This window comes from Saccopteryx bilineata, chromosome 4 (genome assembly GCF_036850765.1).
Source record: "Saccopteryx bilineata isolate mSacBil1 chromosome 4, mSacBil1_pri_phased_curated, whole genome shotgun sequence".
Classification (NCBI taxonomy): domain Eukaryota; kingdom Metazoa; phylum Chordata; class Mammalia; order Chiroptera; family Emballonuridae; genus Saccopteryx; species Saccopteryx bilineata.
The window spans coordinates 35,953,139-35,979,448 of record NC_089493.1 but is presented as its reverse complement, the minus strand read 5'-3'; the positions used below and the strand labels follow the sequence as shown (position 1 = coordinate 35,979,448).

The 26,310-nt window shown below is 54.1% G+C and overlaps 1 protein-coding gene across 1 annotated transcript; it reads right to left on the bottom strand.

Moving 5' to 3' along the window:
- Positions 1-895: 895 nt before the first annotated feature.
- On the bottom strand, positions 896-26,071 carry RAB15 (RAB15, member RAS oncogene family). The gene is made up of 7 exons (XM_066276008.1): positions 25,652-26,071; positions 7,520-7,580; positions 6,665-6,725; positions 6,121-6,198; positions 5,353-5,442; positions 4,131-4,196; positions 896-3,950 (listed from the first exon to the last, which is right to left on the bottom strand). Exons 1-7 carry the CDS (start codon positions 25,773-25,775, stop codon positions 3,792-3,794), a joined length of 639 nt encoding a protein of 212 aa, XP_066132105.1. The 5' UTR covers positions 25,776-26,071; the 3' UTR covers positions 896-3,791.
- Between the last annotated feature and the right edge of the window lie 239 nt (positions 26,072-26,310).

The following is a 26,310-nucleotide window of genomic DNA, read 5'->3' as shown; positions in this document are numbered from 1 at the left end:
TAACTCTGTGACATACGCTGAGTGTGTGATTCCCAGGGCTTTCCACGGGGACCGGGGTTGTTCTGGAAACTGCACGGGCTTAGCAGGCAGAACGCTTAGGGCAGCGGTTCTCAGCGCTGGCTGCCAATGGGAATCGCTTACCAAGGTTTTTCCCCCGTAGAGATGGCAAAGCTTCCCCCTCCAGGGATTTCAGTTCAGTTGTCTCTAACCAGGACTTTGCCATTGTCACTAGGGGCCCTTAGGCCTCTGTTTCCTGATCTGTGAAGCAGGACCGGCGCCCTCCTGATCTCACACAGACAGAGGAAGGATGGAGGAAACGGAGTATTATTACAAGCGCTCCGGAAGGTGGAAAGGGAAGGTCAAGTCTACCGCCCTACCTTGTTTTACTCCTTCCTTCACCTGATCCTCATCCCCAAACATTCTCTGCCTCTTCCGTCAACTCTGTACCCTTAAGTATAGTATTCAACAGCTACCCGGCCCCCTGACCTCCCAAGGTTTCTGCTTGCCTTGCTCCCCTGGAGTATTCAAAGGGCTAGGACGAAATCTGAAAGATGACTTACTTCCTCCTTGAGCCTTCAGGAGGACTGGGCCCTGCTCCTGATTGGTCCCTGCTCCTGATAGGGGAGAACCTTCTCAGCTTTAGACTCCCTCAGACAGATACTCATCAGCTCCGTGATTCCGCTCAGTCTTATTTCTGCAGTCCAAGCCCACTGCAAGGGGAGGGGGGCTTTCCTGGGGGGTCCCTTGCAGGTGACATTGTGAGTCTGCCACTCCCATTGTCATTCTACTGCCACTGCCCTAAGGTTGTGGAGCCTCTGCCAGCACTGCCTCTCCCAGTAGCTGCCGGGTCTCGGTGAAACCAACTCCCAGGCGCTCATACAGGCAGCCACACCTGTGGTTTGAAATATTCTTTATTTTGTAAACATCTGTGTTTAAAATAGATGAACCCTGCTCACAATTCATATACTGGACCCGAGACACAGTACACAAAGTTCACCCGTCACAGGGAGATGGCGGGGGCTCAGGAGCAGGTGGAGGGCCTGGGGGGGGGGGGCTGAGTCTCAGGACAGCAGGTGCAGAGGAGGCGGGGAGTAAACAGGCAGGACCGCCTGCCCAACAGTCTGGGCCTAACGCCAGGCCCCGGGCCACCTCCCGGAGCGGAGCAGTTTAGGGGCAAGAGGCTGACTCTGGTACCTGTAACTGCACCCTGACATCCCTGTGCCCCTGGTTCCCATTACCTCCCCAGCGGTGGCCCTAAGATGGGGCTGATCAGGCCATAGAATCTCAACCCGTTTTCCCTTCAGAATCCCTAGGGCAGTTAAAATAGAGTTCCTCTGTCCTGAGAATGGCAAGGGTGCTCCGCTGATCCTCAGAGAAAGGTGAAGGTGAAGTACTGCCTGCGGGCACCCCAGGGTGGCATTACCCCCTCCCCAGGGTGGTGCTGCTGTGCCCTGCCTGACACATGAGGACTCAGTCCTCAAGGAAGCATTAGCCAGTGACTTAAAGCCACCTGCCCTCCTTCTCCTTCCCCTGTGCAAACCTGGTTCCCGCACCCTGAGGCACCCTCTCCTGCTGTCTCCTAGACTGCTAAGAGTCTGAGGAAAGGGCTGGGGGCTTCACCCGCCTACCCCGTTTCTGTTCATCCCTCACATGGGCGTGTCCTGGATTTTGGCCCTTAGTTGGTGAATGCTCAGTGCCTAGTTCTGTTTTAGCTCCAGCCCCAGCCATGCAATGCGGCTAATGTATAGCTTAAGAATGATCATCCTACCCTGGCCAGGTAGCTCGGTTGGTTAGAGTGTTGTCCCAATACACCAAGTTTGTGGGTTTGATCCCCAGTCAGGGCACATACAAGAATCAACCAATGAATGCATAAATAAGTGGAACAATAAATCAGTATTTCCCTTTCTCCCTTCCCTTCTGTCTCTAAAATCAATCAATCAATCAATAAAAAATTAAAATAAAATTATCTCACTGAGGAAGGTGGGGAGGACCCCTACTAGGGGTGGTAACTGATGTATCCCTTCCTTAAAGGGCCTTCTTAAAGCTACTCCTGAGCCATATGGGGTTTAAAAACTTCTACCCGAACAGAAAGCTCGGGAGGAGTCCTCTTCCCTCCGCCTGTCGCCGCAGAGCGGTCGGAGGAGAGAGCAGCACCGGGCAGTCCCCGGGGCCTGCTGCCCATCTTCCCACGCAGGCCCTGCTCTTCGCTCGCAGACTCTGGCTCTCCGGAAGGCTGAGGGAGGCTGGGTTCAGTGGAGGCCCGCCTCGCACCTGCCAGGGAGCTGGGGAAAATGCCCGTCTCAGGCCAGGATTGGGAGGTGGGACCCAGAGCCCCAAAGTCCCCTTTTATTTGCAAACCGCTGTCCCTGGCCTGTTCTCCCTTGCTCTTGAGCCGACATATAGGACCCAGGCCTTCATTTCCAAAAGCTCCTCCTGTTGGAGGACTCGGTGGCCCTGCCGGTCACCCCGCCAGGGCTCTGTGTCCCCTGCACAGCCCTCAGGCAAACGCCCCTCCTGCTGGAGGACTTGGTGGGCCTGCCGGTCACCCCGCCAGGGCTCTGTGTCCCCTGCACTGCCCTCAGGCAAACGCTCCTCCTGCTGGAGGACTCGGTGGGCCTGCCAGTCACCCCGCCAGGGCTCTGTGTCCCCTGCACTGCCCTCAGGCAAACGCCCCTCCTGCTGGAGGACTCGGTGGGCCTGCCGGTCACCCCGCCAGGGCTCTGTGTCCCCTGCACAGCCCTCAGGCAAACGCCCCTCCTGCTGGAGGACTCGGTGGGCCTGCCGGTCTCCCCGCCAGGGCTCTGTGTCCCCTGCACTGCCCTCAGGCAAACGCTCCTCCTGCTGGAGGACTCGGTGGGCCTGCCAGTCACCCCGCCAGGGCTCTGCGTCCCCTGCACTGCCCTTGGGCTTTGGTCTGGTCTTCAAATCCAGGAGCCTGGGTGGGGAGGAGCTGCATGCATGCTGCATGGGAGGTAGAGAATGGAGGTGACGTCTGTCCCTGCCACCCCTCGTTACTTGTTTTTCTTCTCTGCAGCACCTGTCTCCGAGCTCAGTTCCCCAAGACGCAGGTGGGCAGGTAGCCAAGCAAGGCCAAAGCTGGGGGGCCAGCAGGCAGGGAGAGGAAGGGCAGCCCAGGCTGAGGACCACCTCGGAGCCTCCTCCCAACCCTGACGCTCCACTTTCCCACCTCACCAGTGAGGCAGGCCCGCGGCGCAGGCCACCGTGGGGAGGAGAGGGCAGGAGGAAGCGCCCCGTTGCCTTCGGTGCCCCCACAAAGCAGGCTGGGGTTCTCCCAGGAGCAGAGATGGAACAGCCCCGAGCCTGAGTCCGTTCCCTTGGACGGGGTTAGGAAGGAGGGAAAGAAGAAGCTGCACCAGCAGCCAAAAAGCAGGACACAGGGAACAGGGCAGGTGGGGACAGAGAAAGAAGGCGGAAGAAGAGAGAACCAGCAGACAGGACACAGACGCGCTGAGAGGAGGCATCGGGCGGCCTTGACTGCAGACCCCTGTGTTCTGGGGAGCCCGGGGCGGTGAGAGTGCTCCTCGTACACCTGGGGCTCACAGCAGGCCTGCGGCTGGGGACACGGGCTGAAGGAGACCACTCCGGGGCTGGGGCCGGGGCGCGCAGAGGGGACAGCCAGCAGAGCCGCTCTGGGGCCAGGCAGAGGAGCAGCAGCGACTGGTGTTCCGCGGCGTCGCCCGAACCAGAGGAGAAGCGGGCGGAGCCCCGACTCCCCGTCTGCCCGCAGGCTCCTCAGGAAAGGGGGTTCCTGGGCGCTCCACACAGGACCCTCAGCACCAGCAGGTTTTGGAAGAGTTCCCTGGGCCCTCGGGTTTGCGCTCGTCCTCCTCGAGCTCCGCCAAGGCCAGCTCGTTGCTGGCCCGTGTCCGGAGGCCCTCCAGCTCCTTCCTGTGGGCCTGCAGCACCAGCTCCGTCAGGCGCGTGAACGACTGGGGGAGACCAGGGGGCACGGGTTAGTCCAGCGTTTCCTCCCCTTCCTCCTGCGACCCGTTAACTGCCCAAGGGGCGAGGCCTCATCCTATCTGGCTCCTATCTGCCACCTTCTCCTCTTGCTTCCCCACTCCAGACTCAGCCAGAGACACAGGGCAGCTGGGCCGCAGGGTCCTCACCTCTTTAATGTTGAGGTTGGTGCAGGCACTTGTCTCATAGAAGTCCATGCCGTACTCCTTCGCCAGCTGCAAGGGAAGAGCGTACGGGAAGGGGGGCGCCCGCAGCACCTGGCCCATATTTCTGCCCAATGCCCTCGGAGCCCATGCTGTGTTGTGACAATTTCTCCGAGCAGGTGACGTCTCAGATGAGGCTAAGAGCTCTTCTAAGACACAGGCTAACATACACACATACTACACATATCGTATCAGGAAACAAAGGCACCGAAACACATGGCATTATGGTGAATGAATGAACACCCTGGGCATCGGAGTCAGAGACCCAGACTTGGATAGCAGTCCTGCCGCTCAGCTGCTGAACGGGCTCGGACAAGGCACTTATCCTCTCTGAGCCCCGGCTCTGTCTTCTGTTAAAGGGGGACCACTGTGTCTGCTGGCCGAGGCTCTGCAATGATTAAACGGGGTCCTACATCTATCTCAGAGCACTTGCTTAGCACGCACAGTGCTCAAGAAGTACCATTATTCCAGGAGGCTCTGCTTCTACCTTCAAATTCTTCAGTGACTGTGTGTTATTTTTTAATACCAAAAACATCAGTTTTATCCCAAGTGCTAGAGGAAACCCGTTGACTTGAGAGGCCGAGCAAAGCTCTCGAGGCCCTCGGAGTGCCTGGACGACTCCTGTCTCGGTGGCGTCTGTCTTTCTGATCTCTGGGAGGACGGCGGGCTTCCTGAGTGTCTGATCATCCCCTCAGCACCGTCCTCTCACCCTCTCCGCCCCGTGGCTTCTCCGATGACGGGCCCTTCGTTCCCTCACTTCCTGCCCTAGCTCTTTCCAGGCGTAAGGAGGACAGAGGGCGTGTGGAGGGGTGGGTGACTGTGTAACGGCAGCTACGCCTTCATGCTGCTAGAGAAGTCAGAACTTGAAGTCCTCCCTCATCACTAACCTTGGGGTGAGCTTGTCAGTGGAGGTAACCTTGCTCTGGGGGACTTAGAGCTGGGAGGGTCGCTTCCCAAGAGGTCTTTTTATCAGGACGGACCCCAAATCACCGTCCTGAAGGACACGGAGCCAACCCTCACGGATGGCAACTCACCCAGCGCCTTAGCCTACCATCGGGGGTGTGAGGGTGCCTGATGGTGGCGACAGAATCCTGGGTCCCAGTCTCAGGACGGGCCCCGGAAGGCGGCGGAGCCCGGGGTCGGACTGGGCCAGCTCACGCCCGCTTACCTGCTGCCCCTGCTCTCTTCCCACCTGCCGTTTCTGCTCTTCATCGGCCTTATTCCCTATGAGGATCTTCTGGACCCCTTCTGGTGCGTACTAGGGACAGAGGACAAGCAGACCGGCCAGTGAGTGCTGCCTCTCCTTCTCGTCTCCCCACCAGACAGTCTGCAGTGGCCTCCACACCAAGTTTCAGAGCCCTATGAACAGGGTGGGCTGACTGGGTGCAGGTGCCTGGCTCCTCCCAGAACCACGGCTGACCCCAGGGACCAGAGGGGTGTCATAGGGAGAGCTTAGGGTAGGAAACGCTGGCTAATTCTGGTGCTTCCATTAGACAACCGGTATCTGAGCTAGAAAGGATACTGGACTTAAGTCCAACCCCTCAGTCTATAGATAAGGAAGCGTGGGCGCAAGAGAGTTCAAGGGGCTAGGCCAGGGCCCCACAGCCAGCACGGCAGAGCCGGGGCTCGACCCGCACCTGGTCCTGAGATTCAGGAAAGAAGATGTCCACACGGTAGGCTTCGCCCTCCCTCCTTGGTGGGGAAGAACCAGCACGGAAGCTTGGTAGGGCACAGGCCATGGAGGGCATGGCAGCTCAGGCTTCTTCCCCATGTCTTACTTACCCAGAGGACTCCGTCTGGGGTTGTAAAAGGCAAGGTTTCCTGGCAGTGTTTGCTCACCAACCTTAAGCGCTCTGGCCCTTCCCATGGGGCCCTCCCTTCCCCTTCCCCTCTGAGGTGGCCTCCCTCAACCCTGACAAGAGGCGGCATCTCCTACCTCATCCACATCACTGACCCACTTCATGATGTGCTGGTAAGAGCGCTCACTGCTGATGTCGTAGACTAAAAATATTCCCTGAGAGAGAGGGGAGGAGAGAGAGATGGGGGAGGCAGAGACACACAGGGGGACAGCACAGTCACGGGCACGAGCGGCGGCGGCACCTTAAATGCCGGGTCCCACTCTCCTGCTCTCTGCTTCGCACAATGAGGACCCCTCAGCACCCAGAAATCTCTTCTTCTGTCTCAGACCCACAGAGCTATTCCTTCTTAGGCCCACTACAGATCTCTGAGGTAGGAAGGCACCAAACACTTTGACCGGGTCCAGGGTGAAGAGTGAGGGTGGGAACCCACCTAGAGTGAGTGCTCGGGGAACAACTGATGAAGGAATGGACGAACAACTCAAAGACTGCCCTGAGGCTCCCCTCCCCAGTGGGAAACCCAAAGGCCCTATCTGGGGTGAGTGACACAGATATCTCAAACACCCAGAGCTGGGGGTGTGAGTGGCAGCATCCTACCCCTGAGCCCTGAAAACGGCAGCTCACCTGGGCCCGTCGGTAGTACTGCTTTGTGATGGTCTGATATCTCTCCTGCCCCGCTGTGTCCCTGCAGTAGAAAGCCAGTCCCTCAGTAGAGCAGGGACCAGAGAAGCATGGGCTGGGAGACTCTGTGCCCATGCAGGAAAAACTGGGGAGCTATAGGGTGAAAAATCAGCAGAGCTTTGGTCTCTAAGGGGATCTGAACACACTTGATTCTGCAGGAGGATGCCTGATCATCTGGTACTGACACAGCTTTGGTGCAACTCCATCTGCACCGAAGCCACAGCCTCACTGGGCCTGGACAACTTTCTCTAGAATTTGGGCACTGTGGCCAGACTAATCGGACCGCTCCACCTCCAGACCCTATGGGACCTCTGCAGGCAATGCCCACACCACCCTGGAATAGGAGGCAGCTAAGGCAGCTACCCACACTGGCAAAGGCAGTGCTTCCGGCAGCAGCAGGCCAGAGAGCCACAGCAGCCCCCTGTGGCCACCTGTGGGAACTGCGCCGTGCTGCACTGAGGACCCTAGGCGCCAGCGCTCCATCCTGAATGATGAGGTGTAGCCCTTCCTCCTTCCAGTCCTCCCACAAGGCGGCACAGCCCAAGGACAAAACCTTATTCTCAGACAAACCCACAGTGGCTCGTTTGCCAATTCTAATTCCTGCCCCTTGGTGACTTGTGGTCAATCTCATATAGTTTCTTAAGGACAAGATCAGAGATTAAGGCTCATGGGAGCAGGAGTTGGGCTTTTCCATCGAACAGGTAGGTAGCCAGTTCTCCCAGATGAAGCCTCAGGATCTTACACATGGCAATGACAGCTAGGGAGCGGCCCGAGGTCCCCTCCTCCCGCCCAACTCACCAGATCTGGATCCGCACTTTGATGCCATCTACCTCTATGGTCTTCATCTTAAAGTCAACACCTGGGGGAAGGAAGAGAGCAAGAAAGTTAGGAACTGCGAACCCACGGAGAACTGAACAGGAAGGCCCAGGCTCTCACTCCTGAAGGGATCACCTTTAGCTTAATGTGGCAGAAAGAGGGCATGGGGTGAAGGCCTTCCTGAACCAAAAATTGACCCTAAGGAAGTGTCTGGTGCTTTGAATGGGGCCTCCCTTCCTCTTTGAGCTGAAAATAAAGGGCATGGATAAGAAGTGATGACTTCGGATCATTTACAACAAAATGGTGGGATCTTGATAACATTATATGAAGTGAAATAAGTAAATCAGAAAAAAACAAGAACTACGTGATTCCATACATTGGTGGAACATAAAAACGAGACTAAGAGACATGGACAAGAGTGTGGTGGTTACCAGGGGTGGGGGGAGGGAGGACGCGGGAGGGAAGGAGGGAGAGGGTTAGGGGGAGGGGGAGGGGGATGGGCACAAAGAAAACTAGATAGAAGGTGACGGAGGACAATCTGACTTTGGGTGATGGGTATGCAACATAATTGAAAGACAAGATAACCTAGACATGTTTTCTTTGAATATATGTACCCTGATTTATTAATGTCACCCCATTAACATTAATAAAAATTTATTTAAATAAAAAAATAAAATAAAATAAAATAAAAAGAAAATAAAGGGCATGGGGGCCCAGGAAGTGAATGTGAGTGAATATGGGGGATCCACTTCATCACTGCCTCACTTAGCCCCAAACGTGTCTCACGCTATTCACAGGTGACGTCTTCCTAGTTGTACTTCCTGAGAGAACCGCTGTATTTTTTCCCTCCTGGAAGTCTGATTCCTAGGGACAGCGATCCATCTCATGGGCCTGGACTTTTCTCTCTCTGCCTTATTAATAACCAGGAGCGATTAGGGAGCTGTTGTGAATGTGGGGAAGGCACACGGGCCCTGGAGAGAGGAGGACTTTGCCACCCCGTGGTGTGAATGAAGCCCTCGGCCCCTAGCCAAGGGCCACCAAGGAGAAGGCCTGGTGTTGCTGTCATTGACTAACTGGTTTACGGCAGGAGGCACTGTTGTTTGCTAGGAGCCTTGGCTTTGAAGTCAGGCCTGAGATGAACTCTGAATTTGGTCACTTAACTCATAACTACAACTTGGGCACCTTGCTTCTCTGAGCCTCCATTTCCTCATCGGTAAAATGGGGACATTACCAATTGTGTCAGGGGGGGTCACTGAGAGGACCGTGTGACTTATAGTGCCTGGCACCTGATGGCTATTCAATTGACTGCAGCTGTCATTATGCCCTAGCACTGTCCTAGTCACCATGGGAGCTCGTGAGCGACTGCCAATGGCCAGATGAAGAGGCAGTGGCGAAATGCATATAACTGGGGGGGGGGGGGAGGAGACAGACGGGGTTCTCGGGCTTGAGGGGCTAAGCTGCCACAGGACATGGGACACAGAGATTTGGCAGACCAGCCCAGGACAGAACACATATTTGAGGAAATTTGCAGCAAGAGAAGTCGTTGTCGTCAGTGTCAGCGTGAGCAGCAGCAGCAGCAGCACAGAGGCTTGGATCTGAGTGATGACAGAGAGATGAGTGGAGGCTTTCATCACCGCGCCTCTCCCCAGCTCTGACTGTGCCCAGGCAGCATGCCCGGTGACTCAAGAGCTGCATCTAGTAGGTTAATTAAGCTTCAGTCTCCATGTTGTCCCTGGAGACAAGTCAGGAATGGGCACCATTAGCCAGTGTTCAGGTGGAGAACACGGGAAAGGCAGAGCTGCCCAGCACAGCCCCGAAGCCCCCGAAGATGCCAGAATTCCCCGCACGGCTGTCATTCCACCTGGGCGTTAGTTCTCTGCCAACGGAAATGCCTCCCTCCTTGTCTGCCCTGTCCCAGCTTTCCACAAATTCAGCAGATTAAGTGCAGGCTCTTCCCTCACACCATCAAGACCAATCACCATTTAATTAGAAGGAGAAAAAGGTTCAGAACAGACAACCTGAACTAAATCGAATTGGTCAGACGTGAATCATTTTCGCCTGCCCACGCTGATTCACATCTGCGGAGCTGTACTTTTCCAAACGGACAATGCCTGGCAGCCATTCTTCCAAGTGCGCTGAGAGGTGGGGGGGGGGGGGGGCGGCACAGGGAGGGGGCACCTGTCAAGAATCTGCCTCTCCCCAATACCTGGCAGAGAAGGGAATCAGGAAGTTCTTGTGTTTTTCATGGTACAGTGCCTTCTTCCCAGGAGAACCAGCATTTCTGTTCATTTTATAATAAGCCTAGCTCGTCTTCCTCCAAGCCCAGCAAGCCTGGTCAAGGATGGTGCTTGTGCAGAGTGGCCACCAGGGGTCAGGGGTGGGGGTGGAGAAGGAAGGTTCCACTTCCTTTATTCCACAAACTTCTATGGGAATTTATTTTGTGCCCTGCACAGGGACAGGTGCACAGAGTAGCAAAAACAACACATGGCCCCTGGCGTTACAGAGCTGGGTGGGAGGGAGACTGAGGCCCAGGCGGTGAGAAAGCTGGCCTGAGGCCAGCACAGCCATAGCGGAAGCCTGTCTGAGACCCCGGCCTGGGCCACCCCTCATGCTGTGTCTTGTGGGAATGATGGAGAGCTGTATGTTAACTAGGCACAGAAGCCGTGACTAGGCCTGGTATCCCGTTCCCTGCAGGTCCTGGAGAAGAGCCGAGCTGGGAGAGGAGAGCCCAAGACTGAGGGAGCCTCCCCGAGAACGAGAATGAGAACGAGAACGCGCACACAGCGGTAAGAAGAGGCGCGGCCACCCCAGCCGGCCTGTGGGAAGCTGAGCTTGGTCTCCCCCGCCCCCTCCCTCACTTCTTAGCCCTGCGGCTGTGGCCAAGGATCAAGGCTGAGGCATTCTGGGGGCTCACAGCACCCCCACCATCTTATAACCTAGGCCCTCCTGACCACCCAATAAAACTTGTAATATCTCAGAAGTCAAATGCTTCCATTTTGTCTCCTTATGCACTGAGGGAACAGAGAAAGTTATGCCTTCCGAGGGATTTTCCTCTCCTACCCACTCCCCTCTTTTTTAAAATGTAAGGATTAGCCGCCCAAGGATCTTCTAGTGGAATCTATCCCTTCTACTCTACGCTGCACCTTCCACTGGGCCCACCCTGCCAGCCACCCCCTGGCCCACTGTGACAGGGGACATCCATGGCCGCTTCTGGCTCCCTGCATAGCTGTTGGTGTTTCTCCACGCCTGAGCAGGTGGGACAGGAGAATAAAGACACTGGCCTGGTTTAGTTGCCTGCAGACTCATGCTGTCACCTCGCTGGGCCCTCGAAGCTGCTCAGCAGACCGTTTATTCGACGTGTATCCCCCCTCCCACTCCTGACAGCTACTGTCCTCCCTGCTGAAGGCTCAGGGCCAGTGCGTCCCCTCCCCACAGCTGAAGGCATTCAAGAGGGTACCGTGTCCCCTCTGATGGGTAAAATGAGGGCTGCCTGAGGAAGCCCGTACCCTGAGGCCTACCTCATTCCCTCAGAAGTCTCCTGCTTTCTCCCCCTTCCCTGGAGAACGGTCCTCTCTCCTTCGCATCTCCCCTCAGCTGTGCTCATCCTGTCCTCATCGGCCCCCTCTGAGCACGTCCTAGCAGTTTCACCCCTCTCGGTGGCACCTTCAGAATCTCTGGGAAGGAGAGATTCCTCATCCACGCCCACCCCCTCTCCAGTGTGTTCCCATCCGGGCTCCTCTAAGGCAGCACTTCCCAAACTTGAAGGTGCCCGCAGGTCATGAGGGGACTGTGTTTAGATGTGGATTCTGATCTAATAGGTGGTGGCCGAGGCCCCAAGACGTTGCATTAAGCCCCCACACTTCTGACAGCAGCTTCGAGGACAGTGGTTCTCAAAGTGAGGTCCCTGGGCCTGCAGCCTGAGCCTGAGCCTCAGCAGAGAAGGTAAGGAGTACAAATTCTCTGCCCCCCACCCCCAGCCCTGCTAAATCTCAGACACACAAAGTTTGCGAACCACTGTCTAGTCCAGCTCTAGGCAGAACCACACCCCAGGCTCATTACCATCCTTATAAGACAGCACACCCCCTGGTGGGGGAATCCAGACCCCTCAGTTCTCAGTTCTCGTGCCAGCCCTGTGAAGCAGGGGGCAGGGGAGATGATCACCGTGCGACACAGAGGCCAAGTACTTGCTTATGTTCCCACATCTTATGGCTGAGCCGGAACTGGACACCAATCATTTGAAACCTATCCAGGGTACTACTCCTCACTCGACCAGGGGCTTCCTAACTCTTCAAGGCTGTAAAGCCTTTCTGCCACACCCCAGCGCCCCCCCCCCCACACACACACACCTGTTCTGGCATTATCAGGCATCTAGATAGAGGCAGTGGGCACATGTGGGGCAGGGGACCCCTTGTTCCTTGAGAGTTCATGATTCCACCAAGGCCAGAGCATCCCTCTGGACAGCACCACCTCAGTGTCTCTACGAGAGAGCCTGCTTCCTTTCCCAGGCACAGGACGACTTGGTGTGCAGAGACAAGCAGACCACCTCCACACAGCTCCAGCCGAGTTTCCCAGAGACCTTGGAGCCCCGGGCGGAGAAAGTCAGGAGGCTGGGGCTCCCTCCCAACCAAGCACCCAAAGCATGCCAGGCAGCTCATGGGTTTTTTTTTTTAGCACCTTAGATACATCGATCATGGCGCCTGAGACACCCAAGGTCCTCTACTGGCTGGTACCACCCAACCCAAAGCCTCTGCTCTGCGTATCATTTGCAGAAAAGTAGCTCCTGACTGGACCAGGGGTAGATATCTGACCAAACAGAGGCCCATCAATGGGCTTGGTGGTGACCCACAAGGTGACCTGGCCAATAGGGACCAGGGGAGCTAACTAAGCAATCAAACCAGTTCCTGCCAGACAACGCAGAGGGCACTGGCCACCTGGTAACAAGAGACGCATGAGGCAGAGGTGGGAAGAGAAGCAGGGATGCCTAAGGCACAACTGTGCTGGCTGGAGTGAGGGGCAGGGGCAGGGTCGCAGCCCCCCATCCACACCAGACCCCACCTCCCGGTCTCACAGCACACCCCACTTTCCTAGAGAGTGCCTCAGGATGCCTGGAGATTCACAGCCTGGGACCGTCCGCTGCTACCTAATGGCTCCCCCCAGGCTGTCTGGCAAGACATTTCAAGTATGGGGCTAGGAGGAAGACTTCTAAAATGCTCTGCCCTGTCCCTTGCTGCCTCCTTTTTTCACATTTATATTTATTTTTATTTTTTGTCTTCTAGCTCCGACTAGATGCAGCAACTAGTGCCCCTACTATGCCTAAGGGGCAGATGATATACCTTGTATTTAACCAAGTTTTCATTTGTTTGTTTTCATAATCTCTGCCTCCATATAGTGCCGGGCATAACATAGCGATACCATTAGCGGCACCCCCTCTCCCAGACAGCATAAGGAGAGATCCGTGCCCACGGCTCAAGAGCAGGGACGTGTGTTTTACCATCTGAATGCTTCACAGACACTAGCAAGAAAAACTCCTCAGTGCCTGACCAGGTGGTGGTGCAGTGGATAGAGCGTCAGCCTGGGATGCTGAGGACCCAGGCTTGAAACCCCAAGGTTGTCTGCTTGAGCACAGGCTCACCATCTTGAGTGAAGGATCATAGACATGACCTCATAGTCACTGGCTTGAGCCCAAGGTTGCTGGCTTGAGCAACGGGTCACTGGCTTACCTGCAGCACCCTGGTCAAGGCACATATGAGAAAGCAATCAGTGAACAACTAAGGTGCCAAAATGAAGAATTGATGCTTCTCATCTCTCTCTCTTCCTGTCTGTCTCTCTTGCTAAACAAACAAACATAAAACAAGAAAAAGCTCCTCAGTTAAGTGCCAGTGCCAGGTCTTGATAGACCAGTAGCCTCCGGAAGGCCTCTGGCTATTCCTGCTGTGTCCCTGGCTACACGGCCTCTGCCTTCCAGCCACCCCCAGCAACTGCTGGGCCACACCCGGAGGCCTGGAGCACAGTGACAGCTGCTGTCAGAGAGCTGCGAGCACAGGTGAGGCCCGACTGGGGGCTCGGGGGCTGGGTCAGGCCAAAGGGACAGGGCAGGGGGCAGGCACTGGCGCTCACTTGGCTCCCAAGATGGCGCACTTTGGGCAGTAACACCGGGCTGAGCTTCCTGCCTCCCTGCTTAGCAGAGGAGGAGCTGTGCAGACTGTGGGAAGAAGGGAACAGGGCACACCTAGGGGAAAGAACATGCCTTACCATCACTGTCTGCCTCCAGAGAAAGCCCTGGAAAGCATGGAGGAAGTGTGGTTCCAAAAACAGAATGGCATGGTCATTCAAAGCACAGCTGTGAGGTCAGAGTTTGGTCTCAATCCTGCCCTTACCATGAACTATGTGTGTGGTCTTGGGAAAACTATTTAACCTCTTGTTTATTCCGTTTCCTCACCTATAAAATAGGGGTGACAATCCCCGGTGTCAGAGAGTTTTGTGAGGACTATGAGATAAGGTATAAAGCCCATAACATGGAGCACAGAGAGCTAGATTAAATGTTAGCTGAAGATGGTGTCGGTTCCCTCAGGAGGAGGAGATTAGGGAGCCCAGGAGGGGCTCGTGTTGGCGTTAAACCAGAGTGTTTTAAACAAAAAGAGAAAATGCCACTCACTCTGGAGCCCAGATGGCCCCCAGGGTCTGGCTGCAGCCTGAATTCTGGAAAAGTGAGTGTATGCCCATTGGTGGGCCAGCACCTCATGGGTTAATGTCAGGTGCCAGCTTGCCTGCCTGCCAAGTGCCACATGTTTCAAGTGGAAACAGGGCTCTTCCGGGTGCCAAATGTTATCACTGTGATCAACCACAGCCCAAAGGACCAGCAGCGTGACCTGAGCCTCTTCAGGAGCAATGAGACGCCGCAACAGGAACAACTTAATACACCTGAAACCCAAGGCAGATACCCAATCCCTGCAGCCAGGTGGGCTCCAGTTACCAAGCCCAGGTCCCAGGAAGGCCCCCTGGCTCTCCCCACAGGAAAACAGCATGTGCTGGACACGTGCAGTTCACGTGGGTTGTGGCAGGAGGTCACCTCCAAAGGGGTTACCCCAAGACAGATTTAGGAAAGGCAGACCCTGTGGGGAGGTGCCTGTCTGACTCTGCCACCCCAGACAAGGCACAAGAGTAATCCCCATTTCAAAGCCCCCTTCTCCGGCAAGAGAGAAGCCCAACAGTGCTAGGAGTCTCATAACGCCATTTCCCCCAAGCGAGGGACAAGAGAGGGGAACAAGAGCGGGAGAACTAAGAGACAAAGCTCAAGAGAAGATTCAAGACAAGGGCTCCTGGCACACAGATGTCCCTCACACTGTTAGGTGACGGGCTGGGGGGAGAGTGTCTTTGCCCTGGATCCGCCTCTTCCTCCCTTCCATCCGGGGACTTTTGGCCTCACTGTCTGTGGGATGACATGCCAACTGCCCCTCACGCTGGCCCCATCCAGGCTCTCTGATAAACGCTTAGTCAGCCTTCGCCCCATCCAGGCTCTCTGATAAACGCTTAGTCAGCCCTCACACCATCTTGCTCTGGGAGTGCCAGGAAGCAGAAATGAAGAGGCCCCAGTCTTTGGCAGACAGAATCCTGATCTAATGCTGAGGTCGTGTTTAATCTCCAGGGCACTGGTCAAAGGTCTCATTAGGATGCCTACCCACAAGGAAGATTGGAGATTTCAGAATGACACTCTATCCCTCTTTTTTTTTCTCAAGAAAAAAAAACACACACACACACACACAGACAACCTCAACATGGAAAACACAGTGGTGGTATATGGACCAGGACATTAGAGGCTACCATCCACCATCACATAAAATCTTCAAGGGACAGTCTTTAGAAACCCAGGAATCCAGGGGCTTTTACCATGTAGAAGGGTGTCCCAGTCAAACCCAGACCCACATGAGGCTGGAAGGAATGCATATCCCCAGTACCTGAGCCCCAGGAGGTCCCTACTCCAGAGCCCCTGGCCACGAGGTGGTCCTGGAAGATCGCTCCAGCAGCCTGGCTGAGCTCATGGACATCATCTGACAGCAGTGGTGACCCTGAGCGATGGGCTATACTGACCTTAGTCTAAGATACCGGCCCCTCATCTTCTCATAAACCAAAGAAGACCCACCCACAAAGGCATCATGGGAGCATGTTCTTGCTTCCTCCTACAACTGAGCAGAAGAGCCACAGCTACTGGAAATAGTTCACCCCTACAGGATTCTCCCTGTCTCCTCACAGTCCCAAACACGTGTAGCATAGTGAGTTTCCTGCTGTCTGAGGAGTCCCAAAAAACCAATACTGTTTGTGACTTTTCTCAGGGAAAGTCCTTTCCTGGAGGTCTTTAGGAAAATGCATTCATTCATCCAAACTGTTACTGCATGCCTACTATGTGCCTAGAAGTAAGCTTAGAGACACAGCAGTGAATAATGCAGAAAAGTCCTTGTCTTCAGAGGGCTTCTATTCGAGTGGGGAAGACCGATAATACTACATAAGTAAGCCAATGAATGACTTCAGAGAGAGAAGTGTTAAGAGGCAAAAGCAGAATGATGGAGTAGACAATGAGGAGATCTGTGCGCAAGCTGCCTCAGACCAGCTGGTCAGAGGAGACCTTTGAAAGCAGGTGACCTTTGAGCTAAGACCTAAATGACAGGAAGGTACCAGCAGGCAGAAGATCTGAAGGATCAGAGTCCCAGGCGAGGGAAGCAGCGCATATACCTCAGACAGGAACACATTTCTGTCAAACTCAGCCTTCCTCAGGAGAGCAAAGGGAGAGGGACCAACATCATTCCCTCCTTCGTTATAAAGAAAAAAAGCTCCGAAGGCCATTCCCTTCCCATGAATCTCATGGGGATCCACCCTGACACATGCACATGTGTACACCCACATACATGTAAATTGTGTTTGCAGGCTCTAACCTGAAGAATGTACCAAGAAACTTCTCAAATACTAGCAACGCCAGGTTGAGGGCTCCATGCCCCCCACTTATATCTCTATACTGAATGAACACGTGTGTGAAGCTCACTATTTTGGTGTACATAGTAGGTACACAAAGCAGGTGCTCAGGGAACATCGGTTCCGGTTCCCTTACCCTTTTTACTGCCGGGTGCACAGACCTCCATGGGGCCTCTGTGACATGTGCTATGTGCTCTAGCTAACCCTGTCCCACTCCCTTCTGACAGACCCTGACTTGGGCCTTGCCTTCCGGAGCCTGCTTCTGGGTGGTCAGGTGGGCACTAACCCGGCGCTCCTCCACTCTCTTCCTGAGCCTCTTCCCAGACAGGGCCGCAATGACAGTCAACAGAAGGTTCCGAGAGGAAGATATGGGGCTGGGAGCTTCAGGAGCAAACACCTTGGACAGGACAGGGTCTCCACATGCCTCTACCCTCCCACAGAACCTAGCAAGGATCAAATTAAACTTCAGCTGGTCTGACAAGGACCTGGCCGCTACCAGCTGGCCCAGCTGGGCAGAGGATGGCACCACCCCCTTGCCAACCCCTTGTCTCCTGGGGAAGCCTTCTTAGTCTTCAAGGGCCCACTCAAATGTCACTTCCTCTGTGAAGCTTTCACCAACCTCCCCAGGAGGAATTTGTCACTTCTCTGTGATTTCAAAGCTATGTGTCACATTGTTTTTGCATAAAACTCTGGTTGTCTGTTTGGAAGCCTGACTCCCCAGCTGCCCCGTAAGCTCCCAGAGGGCAGAAGAGTATCCTATTCATTTCATATTCTCATCACCTGGTAAAAGGTAGATACTCGTCACATATTATTCAACAAATTAAATAAATGAAAGAAAAAATGAATGCATGAGCAAGTAAGTGAATAAATGAAGTCAGTGCATGCCAGGAGAAAAGATGAGCACAGAGAAAACTTTAATCAGGAAGTGTGACCAGGAATGACCCACATTTTTTTTTTTTTTTTTTTTTTACAGAGTCAGAGAGAGGGATAGATAGAGACAAATAGACAGGAACAAAGAGAGACGAGAAGCATCAATCATCAGTTTTTTGTTGCAATACCTTAGTTGTTCATCGATTGCTTTCTCATATGTGCCTTGACCTTGGGGCTACAGCAGACCGAGTTAACACCCCTTGCTGAAGCCAGCAACCTTTGCCCAAACCAGATGAGCCCGCGCTCAAACTGGTGACCTCGGGGTCTCGAACCTGGGTCTTCCGCATCCCAGTCCGACGCTCTATCCACTGCACCACCGCCTGGCCAGGCAATGACCCACATTTTGAAGCTAACTCTCAGTTCTCTCTGTAGATCATGGGGCCCTGGTCACACAGCTCTCTGTAAATATATTAGCAAAATAGTAATATGAGGATGACACTTAGATCTCATCCTTAAAGGTCCCCCAGAGGGACATTTCAAGGCCAGCAACAGAAGCACAATTGTCCCTGCATCCCAGAGCCCTCAGATGGGGTGGGGGTGACACATGTCTCTCATCTTTGGCTCACAGCAGGTTCCGCTTGGCAACCTGTGGAAGGTCCTTCCAGGATGAGCAAGAACGTGCACAAGCCAGTTTGGAGAAACTGGAGGGGAAAAGGTTCGAGTTTGGGCCACCTGCCTGCAAGATGTGAGTCATCACTTATCTCAGGACCTCACTTTTTCCAGTTATAAAATAGGGCTTTCTATGATGACTAGCCCTTTCCTGCTCAGCAGAAGGAATCAAATGTCCAGGAAGCTCTGTGGTCCTCTTGACAAAGCTCACTGCCCAGACAGAATAGCCAAGGAGAGGTCAGAGGCCTATGCAGAAAATTGGCAGATCTACAGGGAAATGGGCACAAATATTAGATTACAGAAGAAGGCACTCTGAGAAAAGCTGGCAATCGGGGTAAAAGGGTAATGGCCAAATATCGACTTTCATGCTATAAAGCTCATCAGCAGGCTGTCTGGGGAGCGGGAGGGGGCTGGCAGGAGGAGGAAGGAGCGGGAACCGGGCCCCCAGAGCCGCGGTGAATTTGCAGAGCTGTGGCGGTGGCACAGGTGCGCAGAGCGCTGGGAAGGGAATCCAGGCTTCCAGAGCCATCATCCGGGATCAGGACCCTGGGGCGGAGGGGGGGCAGGACAGCAGCCTGAGGCGGAGGGACACCTGGCGGAGACCAGAGCCTGAGGCAGGGCCACCCCCAACCCCTCTGAGTCACCTCCCTCCCTACTCCTCCACACCTCTTCATCAGCTCTTCCTTGCCACCCCGGGCACTGCCAGGGTGAGGGGGAAACTGGCCCAGACATGGAAATGACACGGAGAGCCTACGCCTGTGCTCCCTAGACAGTGAGACAATGGCGCCCCGATTCCTGTCCGTGCTGCTCACTGCTCTGTCCCGGCTCCTCACGCAGCCCCAAGCACACGGTGGCTGTTCAGTAAACAGTGCCCAATGACCACATGCGTGAGTGATGGGCAGTTTACTAGTCTCTACAACTGTCTCTGGAGCTAGGAATAATAACGATAACAGTAGTAGTAATAATAATAATACAGCAGCTACCACATTTTGAGGGCTCTGCCCAGTGCCTCGTATTCCTTAGGCTCTGTAATCTTCACAGTGACCTTTAAGAAAGATTCTGCTATGATCTTCAATTTGCAGATGCGAAACCTTAACACAGAGATGTTGAATAAATGTCTGAAGGTTGCAGAGCCAGTAAGGCCATCGGACTCTCATGCAGGTCGTCTGTGCCTTTCTCTCTCTCTCTCTCTTACTGTTTTTTTTTTTTTTGGGGGGGGGTTTGTATTTTTTCTGAAGCTGGAAACGGGGAGAGACAGTCAGACAGACTCCCGCATGCGCCCGACCGGGATCCACCTGGCACGCCCACCAGGGGCGAAGCTCTGCCCACCAGGGGGCGATGCTCTGCCCTCTGGGGTATCGCTCTGCCGGGACCAGAGCCACTCTAGCGCCTGGGGCAGAGGCCAAGGAGTCATCCCCAGTGCCTGGGCCATCTTTGCTCCAATGGAGCCTTGGCTGCGGGAGGGGAAGAGAGAGACAGAGAGAAAGGAGGGTGGGGGTGGAGAAGCAAATGGGCGCTTCTCCTATGTGCCCTGGCCGGGAATCGAACCCGGGTCCCCCACACGCCAGGCCGACGCTCTACCGCTGAGCCAACCCGCCAGGGCCTCTTAACTGTTTTTTTATTGATATAGTTGAACTTTACAACAATGTCATAAATTATTATAAACAGAGCCTTCAGATAGAGAATAAACATATTAAATAATTATATGCTAATGATATCTAATTTACCCAATTTGCATTCTGTCACAAAAATAGTAAACATCAGTTGGAAATTTGGTGAATGGGCTTGATACCCCATTTATGTGTAAGATACGATAACCCTTTGCATGTATATGGTTAACTTTACTGGGTATGTTATAGTACATTTAGAGAAGGCTGGTGTTGGTATATATTTACTACCCATAGTGCAGTAAACAACGGTTAGAAATGCATTCTGATTTTCTCTATGAACTCAGAAAGCACTGATGAGTTAACTACATGGGTCACTAAATTCCTTACTATTTACATCTTCTGTGCTCTTTTCCATCTACTCAGGGCATCTCACCTTCCCTTGCTTTCTGGGGGGCTTTGGGAACAGGGTGGGAAGAGACCTGTCTCAGGCTGCCAAGGTTTGGGGCATGGACCCAGCCCGGACCCCCCCACAGTGTCACACAGCACAGGTACACAGCGCCTCACGGTCTGGGGCCCGCAGATCCTACTGCCCAAGCACCGGCCTGATGTTTGTTAGGCAACCTGGATCCCAGGATCAGCTCCCCTGCCCCATTCCTCCTTCTGCTCTTCCCCGCCCCTCCAGTCACCCACAAATCCTTGCCCCAGGCAGTCAGACTCCATCCAAACAGACCTTCCTGAGAAAGGTGATACAGCACAAACCCAGCCCGAGAAAGCAGCCCTGAAGCCACAGCAGTTCAACCAGCCAAACCGGAAAATTACCAGCTGCAGCCTCCTCGGAACCCAGACTGGTGCCGCTGAACAGTGGCTTTTAAAACAAAAGGTCCAGAGACCAGAGACAGGTATACTCAGAGGAGACCAAAGATGGGCAGGAGAAAACTCGTGGGCGGTCCCTTCATCTTGCATTAGTGGCTTATATGTCACCCCTGGCTGCCATGCAGAATGGAAACCAGAAGTCCCTGCACGCAGATGTCCATGTAGGATAGCACATGGTCTCCTTGCCCGGGCAGGCAGCACAGGTCACATGAGGCCCTTTCAGAAGTTGCCAGGTTGACTGGTGAGAACCAGTGGGAACTGGGAACGGGCAATGCTATGGAATTTGGTGATGGTGCCAAAAGAGGGGGTAGGTGGGGGAAGAGAGAAAATGGACTGAGAGGTTCCTTCATGCCCAGAAACTATAATAGCCCTTGACTGGCTGACTGCAGCAAGCCTTAACCCCTCTTCCAGCCAACACCCTAAGTGCCATTTCACTACATCATTCCCATGCTCAGAAACTTGTTCTATTGTGAAGGCTCAAGTTCCACCCACTCAGCCAGGCCCTCAATGCCCTCTGCTCCCATTCATTCATTCATTCATTCATTCAACATTTCTGGAGATCATGCCCCGGCCTATACTAGGAATATGAAAACAAAGAGGAATAAGATTTGGTCTCACCCTCAAGGCACTTACAGTATAGTTTGGGAGACAGAGACATAAACAGAGGAACGTTCTCACTCTTCTCCTAGAAACCCCCCTCTATTCCAGCCAGACTGCTCAGAGCCCCAGGAACGCCCACTGAATTCCCACCTCTGTTGTCTCGGCTCCTGTTACACAATCTGCTCCTTCCCCTACAGGAACTGAAAAGCAGCCCACACTGCAAGCCTGACTCTGGCTTCCCTCCCCCTTGAGCCTTCCCTGCAGCTTCAGGTCCACCGGGCGGCTCTCCTTCTCCAACCTCCCCTAGCACTTGGTTATAGCAACGGCACTCCGGACCCCTCACCACTCACTGGCTGCCTCCTGCGCAGTCTTATCATGGTTTAGCTGCTGATAACGACTGTAAGACCTTTGTTAACAGTAACGATCATGATCATCACGGATCTCCTACATTTGAAGACTACTTCACCAAGTGCTCACAGATACGTTATTTTGTGGCCAAGACTCTTTGGGCCAGCCTTGCCTTCTCAAGTAGATTACAAGCTTCTGTGGACAGGAAAACGTGGAATGGAATAGTCTCTAAATTCCTGGCACAGTGCTTTGTAGTAAATGCTCAATTAATTTAACAAGTAAGACAGTCTTGTTGGGAAACAGCAAAGAACAGTAAGGCACCAGCTACCCACCTCTGCACTGGATCTGGGTCAGCCCAGCTGCATGGGAAAGAATGCCGGTGGCAAAGGTCCAGCTGCAGGGCCACCTGCCCACCTGCTGACTAGAAAGAAGGGTGGTCAGTGCCTACTGAGAGGTCTCCTCACTGCTCCCTGGCAGGCCCATCTCTGGAATGTCACAGGCTCTTACTAGAAGTGGCATAAACGGTGAATCACGAAAGTGCCAGCCTAGGCGGTATCAGCATGGTCCAAGAATCCGAACTCTCTCTTGGCACTACTTGGTGAGTTGCCTCATCTTCCCCATTCACAAAAGAAGCTCTAAGAAAGGTGCATAGATCAGTGGCCAGTAAGTTTAAAGCAGGGGTCCCCAAACTTTTTACACAGGGGGCCAGTTCACTGTCCCTCAGACCGTTGGAGGGCCAGACTATAAAAAAAAACTATGAACAAATCCTTATGCACACTGCACATATCTTATTTTAAAGTAAAAAAACAAAATGGGAACAAATATAATATTTAAAATAAAGAACAAGTAAATTTAAATCAACAAACTGACCAGTATTTCAATGAGAACTATGCTCCTCTCACTGACCACCAATGAAAGAGGTATCTCTTCTGGAAGTGCAGTGGGGGCCGGATAAATGGCCTCAGGGGGCCGCATGCGGCCCGCAGGCTGTAGTTTGGGGACCCCTGGTTTAAAGAATGTGCCTGAGACAAGGAGCACCTTGAGAAGGCAACCACGTGTATTACTCATCCTGGAATCTCAGGTGTGTGCACCAAGCCTACCTACTAGACACATGCATATTTTTGACCGGAGAAATTAATGAATATGACTAGGTAGCGCCTATTTTCTTTGCTCTTTGATTTGTCTCCCAGCTGCCCCTTCCATCTCTACAGAGGACTTTCTCCATCCAGGAAAGGGAAGAGCTTTTCCTGATCATCCCACTCTTTCCCCAAGTCTTTGTTAATGCTGAAAAACATGCCCCAGCGGAGGTAAGATAAGCTTTCCACAAGAAGGCGTCTAAGAAACCCAGTGGGCAGATTTTGTAAGACTGATGTGTGAAAGACAAGGTTCTTTCTCTTCCACAGAATCCAAACTCCTAAAAGTCTTCTGCATCCTAGCAAAGGTGGACCCAGCCTTTAGAAGCAGAGAAAAACACAAAGAGCTGTCTGCAGGTTGTAAGTCAATATATCAGGGAACTTGTGGGGACAGGAAGGCTAGAGAGCTGTAGAGACACCTCCACCCAGTTCAGATTCACCTCTGCCCACAAGCAGTCGGCCCCAGAAGGATTCTGAGCCAGTCCCTCTGACCTGTGAGGGAAAACTACACATTTACCTGTCTGGCTGGAAGTAATATCTAACACGCGAGAAAGCAAAGTAGAAGAGACATTAAGAAGGGCTGGTAATTAGTGCTGTGGGGGTCAGGGACTTAAGGAAAGCACAAGCCTCAGAAAGGCCATCCTGGTATTTCAGAAACAGCAGTTCCCTCATTTGTCTGTGGGAAAGGGGAACATGTCTCCTTCGGGAGGCTAACTCCCCCACAGCACCGAGCAAGAGCCCAACAGCTTGTGAAGTGAGGTGAATGAGTAAAGCTCTCCAGGGGAAAATCTGGGGTCCCTCTTAGAACTTGAAATGTGGCCAGGATACCAGGGTGCAAACTACTGCTCGTAAGGCAAAAGCCAGGGGCCCCCAGCCAGCCCACCACCCTCTGCAATAGTGCAGCAGCAGCTCCTGGCTCCAGGCCCATCCGCAAAATAACCAGTGCAAGTTTTCTTAAGTACTAACCTGCTGCCCTTTGCCCCCACACCTGCATCCGTCCTCATATCCCATCTGGTTCCTCAGCCACTCCCTTGCTCACTCCCAGGCCTTTCTCTTACCACCCCCCCCTTCCCTCTGAGCCTTCCCCAGAGGCATGCAGCCCTCTCTCCTGGCCTCTGTGCCCTACCCATCCCTCTGAGGTGTCTCATCTGAGCCCCGAGTTCCTGCCTTCCAGGTTCTCTGGTAAAAATGAATGCATGGGTCTGTTCCCTGACCGTACTAAGTCCCTTGAAGATAAGGAAGCAAAGAGAGAACGAGCCCCTAGGAGGTCTGATGATAACAGTAATGACACCAGCATTATCTAGGTTCCTCCTGTGTTTGAGTTTGTGCTAAGTGCTTTCACACACATTAGTTCATTTATTCCTCACAACACCTTAGTACAGGGGTCGGGAACCTATGGCTTGGAAGCCAGATGTGGCTCTTTTGATGGCTGCATCTGGCTCACAGACAAATCTTTAACAAAAATAATAATAATGTTAAAAATATAAAACATTCTCATGTATTACAATCCATTCATTTCCTACCGCTCATGTTCATGGTTGCGGGTGGCTAGAGCCAATCACAGCTGTCCTCCGGGACAACAACCAAATTTTTATTGGATAATGCGTAATGTACACGGGTTGTTGTATGGCTCTCACAGAATTACATTTTAAAATATGTGGCGTTCTTGGCTCTCTGAGCCAAAAAGGTTTCCAACCCCTGCCTTAGTAGGTAGGTATTACTATTATTCCCATTCTACAGGGGAGAAACTAAAGGTCAGAAGCTTAAGTGATATTCAAGGTCATGTTGCCACAAAGTGAGGTCTCCAGCCCTGCCTGTTAACCACAGACTCTGTTCCTCCTGGCTCTACCTGCTTGCTCTCTCTTCTCTCTTGGCCAGTGTTGGGAGAGAGGGCAGAAGCTTCAAGCAGAACTGAGTGCTTGGGTCTTGTCTGAGGGGAGAGGGGTCTCGGCAGGGAGACCTGGCAGTGCTGAGGCTGCTCCAGGCATCAGTCAGGGAACCTGTTAGATGTGGGTGGAATTCCCTCAACTCAGACATCCTCAGAGGGAGGCCACCATCTCCTGCCAGAACAAGTGATCCCATCACAGTCCTATCTGGAATGCCACCTGGCCTTGTTCCTTTAAGCACAAGGATCCAGCATTGCCAGATCCAACATGTATGATTTATTGATTGATTTTAAGGAGAGATGAAGGGAGGGAGAAACATCGATTTGTTGTTCCACTTACTTATGCATTCATTAGTTGAGTCTCGTATGTGCCCTGACCAGGGGATCAAACCCACAACCTGGGCATATCAGAGCAATGCTCTAATTGAGGTACTCGCCCAGGTCTTAAAGAGACGTATTCTAAGGTAGGTCCTGCCTGCCTTCTGACAGTAGTCCTGATATTCCTTGCCTTCTTCAAAGCAGATGCTTCAGCCAACTGCTTTTCCGGAACTGGCTAGTAAGTGCTCCTTTCACAAAATGATGGTGTCTCACCTCACCCCATCTGCGTCCTCCTCCAGGTGTCCTACCTTGTGGCTTACCTTCATAGCTGTGCCAGGCAACTCAATCCCTTTGGCTCCTCCCTTCCTCCTTTCCTCCCCCTTCAGACTCCACATTGGGTTGCCCCTGAGCTGGGGGTACCCAGTGACTCAGTGACTGGGTTCCCTGCCCTGAACTCCCGGAGCAAAGGCTTTAAATCACCCCCCCTGCACTTGGAGGCGTGGGGGTGTCATTTCGTGGCTAAGATCACCGTTGCCCCAGCTCAGGGCACCCAGGCCTACACCCGCCCGGGGTTCTCTCGGCTTCAATGGGAAGCTTCCCCAGCGCCAGCCGGGAGAACCCATCTCTGGTCACAGACAGCAGCAGGGTCCCCTCACCTCCAGGAACCGAGGCTCAGGTCCCCCTCACCCCGGAATTTATGCCCTCGCCCTGGCCTCTCGCATCCCCGCCTTCAGCCCAAGAGGCGAACCATTCCTCCCGGGCTGGGTGGGGAAGGAAGGGGAAGGGGCCACCGGGCAGGTGGCGGCGGCGGGGAGTGGGGCGCCCCTCGGCCACCGCCCCTTACCGATGGTGGAGATGTGCGAGGAATGGAACTCGTTGTCCGTGAAGCGGCACAGCAGGCAGGTCTTGCCCACCCCGGAGTCCCCGATCAGTAGCAGCCGGAACAGCACATCGTACTGCTTCGCCATGGCTGGGGCCAGAGGAACCCGGGGGCTGCGGCGGGAGCGGGTTCAGCCCCGCTCGGCCGCTGCCATCGCGGCGCGCGCCTGCCCGGGGACGCCGCGGGCGGCGAGAAGGAAGGCGGGCCGGCCCCCGCGCCAGCCTCCTCGCTCGCTCGGGGCCGGGAAGCGCGGTGCAGCGGGAGCGCGATGGGAGGAGGGAGTGGCGGCGCCCCCGCCCGCCCCTTCCCCTGCGCCGCTGCCGCCGCGGCTGCCGCGGCCGCCACTGCCGCCCGGAGAGGGGGCGGAGAGCGCGCTCCGGAGAGCGGCGACCCCACGGCGGGGGCGAGGCCGGTGCGCGCTCCCCTCCCTCAGCGTGCGCGGCCCCGAAAGGGGCCAACTCCCTCTCCACTGCTTCGCAACCCCTTTGTGATGGGAACCAGACCCCCCCCCTCCCGGGGGGGAACATTTTTGTTTTTTTGCGGACATTGTGAATGAGTGAGTTGGAGTGAAGTTCCCACCCAGCCCACCTCTACCAAACTCGGCTTTTGGGTCTCATCTTTTC

Excerpts from the sequence above, each read along its gene's own strand:
- RAB15 (XM_066276008.1), bottom strand. The coding sequence starts at position 25,775 with ATGGCGAAGCAGTACGATGTGCTGTTCCGGCTGCTACTGATCGGGGAC. Across the intron at positions 6,199-6,664 it reads AGTACTACCGACGGGCCCAG|GGAATATTTTTAGTCTACGA; the intron begins GTGAGCTGCCGT and ends CCTCTCTCTCAG. Across the intron at positions 3,951-4,130 it reads CCAACCTCAACATTAAAGAG|TCGTTCACGCGCCTGACGGA; the intron begins GTGAGGACCCTG and ends GGTCTCCCCCAG.